The following is a 6,495-nucleotide window of genomic DNA, read 5'->3' as shown; positions in this document are numbered from 1 at the left end:
AGACTCTTGAGAGTCCCTTGGACTGCAAGGAGATCCAACTAGTCCATTCTAGAGGAGATCAATCCTGGGTGTTCATTGGAGGGACTGATGCTAAAGCTGAAACTCCAGTAGTTTGGCCACCTCATGCGACGAGTTGACTCACTGGAAAAGACTCTGATGCTGGGAGGGATTGGGGGCGGGAGGAGAAGGGGACGACAGAGAATGAGATGGCTGGATGGCATCACCGACTCTGTGGACATGAGTTTGAGTGAACTCCGGGAGTTGGTGATGGACAGGAGGCCTGGCGTGCTGTGATTCATGGAGTCGCAAAGAGTCGACTGAGCGACTGAACTGAACTGAACTGAACTGAAAGGAAGACTATATAAGTGTCGGCACCAAAGGAGGATGCTCCCTTTCCTGGAGGAGTTCGGGCAGGGTAGGGCCAACTGCTTGTCAGGGAATCACTCAAGTGTGAAGGTGGGCCAGGTTGGGTTAAACCAGGAACGTTCAAACTTTTTTCAGGACAAACTCCTTTATTCAGATGGAAGCTTCTAGTGTGCAGTCGGTGAAGGCAGAACTGGTAAGACTGAATAAAGCTGGGGAGGGCTGCAGAGTCCCGTCCCCTCACTGCCCTTACCTTCCAGCTGGAGATGCGGTGATGTTATACAGAACCTTCGATATTTCCCCCGGTGATCGAGGCTTTGGGGACATTTTGCTGATTTTAATCCTACTTCCTCTCCCTCCTTTCTTCACATTACCCCCCAAGGAGGGGTCATGGAGCGTGTAGTGTATTTTAGGATGTCTGTATAGTCAGTATTGGTTGAGAGCCTACCGTGTATCAGTCACTACTCCAGGTGCTGGGAATAAACTAGAAAATAAGACAGATGCCATGACTTGCCCTCGTGGAGTTCCCAGTGCAGTGGGGAAGCAAAGTCAGAGACATATTTCTGGCACATTGCAATAGGTGATGGTGGATGGCGGGGAGGGGGTGGAGCCTACTCTATCCGTGGCATCTGGTCCGGGCCAGAACCCAGGCTGTGGTTTTTCCAGTAGTCATGTACGGGTGTGAGAGTTGGATCATAAAGAAGACTGAGCACGGAAGAGTTGAGCTTTTGAATTGTGTTGGAGAAGACTCTTGAGAGTCACACCTGGACAGCAAGGAGATCAAACCAGTCAATCCTAGAAGAAATCAACCCTGAATATTCATTGGAAGGATTGATGCTGGAGCTCAAGCTCCAATATTTTGGCCACCTGATGTGAAGACCTGACTCATTGGAAAAGACCCTGACATGGAAAGATTGAGGGCAGGAGGAAAATGGGGTTACAGAGGATGAGATGGTTGGATGGCATCACCAACTCAATGGACATGAATTTGAACAAACTCCGGGAGATGGTGAAGAGCAGAGAAGCCTGGTGTGCTGTAGTCCATGGGGTTGCAAAGAGTCGGACATGGCTTAGAGAATGCAAAACCTCCCAACTGCCAGGCCAGCTCTCTCCTGCACCAAGCTGCATGGCAGGGACTTGAGGGTGGCTTAGAACAGCTGTCAGGAGATGTCTCCCCACTTACAGGGTGTCCTAGGCAGGGAAGGGACTGGGACCTTCTGAACTCTGCTTCCCAAGCTCACAGCATGGAGTGCTTCCTGGAAACACCCCCATACTCTCAAGCAGGAGCCCTGACATCCCTGTTGCCATAGCAAAGGCTCTTAAAACAGGATGTGCAAGGTCCATGGCAGGCAGGCTGCAGGGAGCTGGAATCTGAGCATGGTTCCTTGCTTCGTGCTCAGCATTGGGGAATGAGTTGCAAGATCCAGGCTGCAGAGAAGATGGATTCAAGGCTGTCTGCCATCTTCACCAACCACCACTGTCTGACCCTTCTCCACGCTGTGCCTCGCTTCTTTACTTGTAACCCAGGGGATGGATGCTGTTCATTTTTTCCTGCCCTGTGCCCCATCCTAATCCTGTCAAGAGTTCTCTCTCTCTGCTGAAAGCACAGGGCAGGAGGATGACCCTGATTCAGGCTCTGGTGTTCAGAAGGCTCACCCCAGGCCAGTGATGACCCGGGAGAGGTTACGCTCAGGGCAAGCAGCGAGGGCAGGGGAGTCACTTGGGTGTCTCTGAGGTGAGCACCTGGGTCTGGAGGCTGCTGAGGAAGGGAACCTGGGAGCCAGGCCAAGCTACAGGTTCACAGGGCAGCCAGGGCTTCTGCTGACCTGAGCTCTTAGCTACCGACAAGGCCCGGAGGAACTCCCGCCCCCTCCAGGAGCTCAGCTTGCCCTGGAGTCTTAGGATGAGAACCTGCAGGCCCTAGAGGCTCCCCGGACCCAGCGTCCCTCCTCATGGCAGTGGCTGGGCCTCATGACTGCAGACTCAGGGATGGCTCTGGTTTCTTCTAGCGGCCAGGCTGGGCCCTTCTCATGCTCCCACCCTCCTGGGGCCAGGGCCCTGCTCCCCACCTGTGTGCACACCTTCCCTTGTGTCCACGGGAAGGACGCTGGGTCTGTTAGAGATGCCCAGCGCCCCCATGGATTCAGAACTCCATCTGTGGGTAACATCCCATCTGTGCTTGACGCCAGCGTTCCTCCTCAGACTCGCTCTGTGTGCGCGTCTGGAGGACTTCCAGAGTGGTTCTGGTTCCCAGGTGGCTCCGTGGTAAAGAATCCACCTGCCAATGCAGAAGATGCGGGTTCGACCCCTGGGTTGGGAAGATCCCCTGGAGAAGGAAATGGCAACTGGCTCTGGCATTCTTGCCTAGAAAAATCTCATGGACAGAGGAGCCTGGCAGGCTACCGTCCATGGGGTCACGAATGGTCAGACATGACAGCTCACAATGCTCACGCACTCAAGGTTCTAGTAGGACAGAGAGGGCTGTGTGGGCAGCGCTGGGTAAAGAGAGGGTAGGGCTGGGATGGAACATAGCTGAAAGGTTGAGGGGAAGGTATAACACCTGTTTCTTTCTGTGGTGACAATAGCCAACTTGACCATCTGGACTGGGAGATCCTGAGCTGGGGTGAGGTAAGGGGCGCCTGAGCAGTGGGGTCTGGAGTCATGGGGGAGGAGATGGTCCAGGAGATGAGCCCAAGGGACCCAGAAGAGACTCACAGTTTCTCTGCTTCTTTTTTGTTATTACGGAATGAAGAAGTGGAGGCCCTATTAAGGCCCATGACTGTCTGATGCCCAGACTTCTGGGAAGGTCAGGTTGGGAGGCGGGAGGGGGAGGAAGCATTCAGAGCACCGACTCGGAGGAAGACTTTATTTCACCCCCATCGCCCTGCCCCACAGCAAAGGCAGCCCTGAGGCCCTGGGTGGGCAGCGGCTGGCCTCCTGATCAGTGGCTATGGCCGTGACCGCTGTGGCTGTGGCCGTGACCTCCGTGGCTGTGGCCGGGGCCACCCTGGCCAGGGCATGGGCCCGAGCCACCCTGCCCGAAGCCTGGCCCGTGCCTGTGGCCTTCTCCTGGGGGTGCGGTCTTGTGCATCTCCTCGTGGGAGGCTACCGTCAGTCTGGCCACCAGCATAATGAACTCCTCGAAGCTCAGCTGCTTGTCTTGGTTTGTGTCCAGGTCCTCCATGATCTCGTTGATGGCTTTTTCATCCTTCTTCTGCTTCTGCAGGTGGGAGACACAGGGTGTCAGGGCTGGGTGTGGCCAGGGCTGGGGACGGGGAGGGGCACTGCAAGTGACCCGACAGCAGAGGCGCAGGGACACTGGGCTTCTGGGCCTCAGTTTCAGCATCTATTAAACACTTCCTAATTCCTTCCGCACACAGCCTGGGCACCATGATTCTCTCCCTTACACAGGAGAGGATCCGAGGTCCAGTGCTCGCCCAAAGTCACGCAGGAAGTACAGCGATGTCTCCTCACTGGGTTCTTGCAGCAATTATAGACAGACTTGGAATCTTCCCTGAGGAACACTTAAGAAAATGGTCTTGCAGAGGGTAACTAGCTCGTGCTTGGAAGTGGAAGGGAGGACACCCACGTTACGATCTGACCCAGAGCCTGGACTTGTCCCGTTCTCACCACTTCCATCAGCATCATGCCCTCCCCACCCCTCCCTCTCCAGGCTAATGACCCTCGTTTCAGCCTGCAGAGTAAGGAAGCGTCTAAGGGAAATGAGATGGTGTGATAAGTGTGCAAGGAAGGGCATGAGGGGAGGATCCAGACCCCCCTGGGCTCCAGCTCTACTGCCCACTGGCTGGGCACTTTTGTTTGCTGAGTCTCCTCTTGCAATGCTTCACCATGATCTCCTCTTCTGTACCTTTGCCATTGTCCTGGCAGAGCTCTCACTCCTGAGCAGCCCCCAGGCAGGGGCCTGGCTTTCCCTCCTGACCTATCTGCTCTGTACGTGGAGGGTGGTGGATGGGGTGGAGTAGGGGTCACATAGAGGAAAACCTTGCCCACACAACCTCTTGGCTGTATCATCTCTTGTCTCCCCGACCCAGAGTCTGGCTTGCTGAGTTCTGCCCCTGCTGGGAGCTGTCAGCGTCCCCCCGACTCTTTCCACTGCAATTCTCCACCTTACCAAGGTGGGGAGGGGCCCCAGGCAGGGCTGGCCACCTATTCTGGGCTCTCCTGCTCCAGGAATGGAACTGAGGCTGGGACTTACATGTCCCACCCTTCTGAGCACAGCATCTGTGTTCCTCAAGTCACCAAAATTGCAAAGAAAACAAAAAGATCCAGTGGAATGTATCTTCCTTTTCTTAGAGCTGCCAGATCATTTTCAGATCAGGGAGATAAACTAACATGTTATGGAGTGCATTGTCCACACTGATGCTGGGCTGGGTCCCTTCCCACATGCTATTTGTTTCCTACCAGAGAGCCTTTGGATTAGAAAAGTCCTCTTGGGTCTTCTAAGTTTATCTGATGCTTGCAGGCTCATTAACTTCCTTCCAAGGGTCGTTGTCACTTGCTTCCCCTAGCCCCTTCCCAACACTCAGGTTTCAGCTCAGAGGTCACCTCCTGGGAGGGCCCCTTCCCGCATTTAACTAGTTACCTCCCTCCTGCCCAGTTCGTGTTGCCCACAGCGCTCCACTGGCAGTGGATTGATCTGTGTTCCTGATTGGTCAGCACGTGTGCCACATGTCTTTCCCCTCAAGACAGCGGGTCCCTGTTGGCCACCATGGGCCCTGCCTGGGATGGAACCTAGCACACTGCACAAGCTCAGGCTGTTGGTGCCACCTCCTGTGGGCCACCTCTAGTGACAGGGTCCACATCCGGCTCCAAACAAGGACCCCACTGCCTTTGGATGCTGGGCTGAGGGGCGGGAACAGTTTCCCTGATGGTTGCAGATTGCATCCCCGTCCTCCAGCCTCAGCCCAGGAGGAGTCAGGCCTGCCAGGAAGCCAGCCTTACCTTGAGAAAGTTTGGCAGCTCTTTCTTCACCAGCTGTTTGAGTTCCTTGTGGTTCAGGGTGTCCGGGTGCCCTAGCCGCACGGAGTACTGGTGGAAGATGTTGATGATGGCTTCTATGCTGCATTCCATTTGTGACAATTGGTCCGCCATCTTCCTGCCTTCTGTTGGAGCAATGGAGTAGGCTGCTTAGAAGACTGTCAAGCTTCCTTGACCCTCCTACTGTCTGCATACAGGAAGGAAGAGGAAAATACAGAATGAAAGAAATTGGGGACCGCAACTGAACTGGGAGATGACCCAGCTCCAGACATGAGAGGAATGGCTTGTAGAATGTCCAGGGAATGCCCAAAAAGAGAGCCATTGAGGATAGGAGACTGCAGCAGAGCATGACCTAAGAAGAAGGGAAGGAAGCTTTAAAGTGAGCAGTCAGTCAAGGCGGGCTCCCAGGTTTGAAAGGAAGATGGGTCAGGGGAGTGCAGAGTCAGTGGGCAGGCTCCGGCCCTGGGGTAGCTGGCAGCTCACTTACCCAAGCCGAAGAGCCACACAGAAGGGTTTGAAAGCAAGATGCGGGCCCAGCTTTTATACACCACTGATCGAGACACTCAGCCCTCCCTGGTGAAGATTGCTTCACAGGTGAGCCTATGTGGTAAGCCCAGGCTGGGCAGTTTCACTGCCAGGAAGGGGGCTGGGCCAGGACAGGAAGTGTTCACAGAGCTCTTTTCGACTTTTTGTGAAATTCCCAGCCCTGGCCCGGAGCTGGTTTGGGAGGAAGCTGGTTGCTCAGGCCACTTCCCCTCCACCTCACACCCCTGTCCCCCCTGAGTGAGGTGGGAAGCAGGCTGCCTCTCTTCTAGGTCCCCTCTCTCAACAACCACCGAGGGTGTGCTTCCCACCTGTGATAGCCAGGGGCTGGTGGGGGTCTGAGGACCCCCGAGGGGGCCAACCCACTCTGGCTGCCCCTGTGGCAGCCCAGCAAGGATGGCTGAGCCCTCCTGCACCTGCCTGGCTCTGACTCTTAAGAGGGCGAGGGGTCTGCCTCCTCTGAGCTGATGGAGGAAGTGCAGATGACAGCCTGCAGCCATCCTGTGCGGTCCTCCTCAGTTAGGAAATCTCTGTTTTAGGCCATCGGGGCAAGTTCGCCTGGGTGCTTCTCGTGTGTGCGTCCACAGCGCC

General features: G+C 55.4%; 1 protein-coding gene across 2 annotated transcripts; it reads right to left on the bottom strand.

Moving 5' to 3' along the window:
* Positions 1 to 3,215: 3,215 nt before the first annotated feature.
* S100A9 (S100 calcium binding protein A9) lies at positions 3,216 to 5,995 on the bottom strand. Of its 2 annotated transcripts, none has more exons than XM_055402194.2 (3): positions 5,849 to 5,995; positions 5,326 to 5,486; positions 3,216 to 3,583 (listed from the first exon to the last, which is right to left on the bottom strand). In XM_055402194.2, exons 2-3 carry the CDS (start codon positions 5,473 to 5,475, stop codon positions 3,305 to 3,307), a joined length of 429 nt encoding a protein of 142 aa, XP_055258169.1. In that variant the 5' UTR covers positions 5,476 to 5,486; positions 5,849 to 5,995; the 3' UTR covers positions 3,216 to 3,304. The 2 variants fall into 2 exon arrangements, with proteins under 2 accessions (XP_055258169.1, XP_055258168.1); XM_055402193.2 differs by having other exon boundaries at positions 5,326 to 5,548; positions 5,849 to 5,986.
* Between the last annotated feature and the right edge of the window lie 500 nt (positions 5,996 to 6,495).

Source organism: Moschus berezovskii, chromosome 4 (genome assembly GCF_049115385.1).
Source record: "Moschus berezovskii isolate FMDL1 chromosome 4, NW_MosBer_1.0, whole genome shotgun sequence".
In the NCBI taxonomy this organism is placed as follows: Eukaryota; Metazoa; Chordata; class Mammalia; order Artiodactyla; family Moschidae; genus Moschus; species Moschus berezovskii.
This window is presented reverse-complemented; position numbering and strand designations above follow the sequence as displayed.

Excerpts from the sequence above, each read along its gene's own strand:
- S100A9 (XM_055402194.2), bottom strand. The coding sequence starts at position 5,475 with ATGGCGGACCAATTGTCACAAATGGAATGCAGCATAGAAGCCATCATC. Across the intron at positions 3,584-5,325 it reads AGCTGCCAAACTTTCTCAAG|AAGCAGAAGAAGGATGAAAA; the intron begins GTAAGGCTGGCT and ends TCCCACCTGCAG.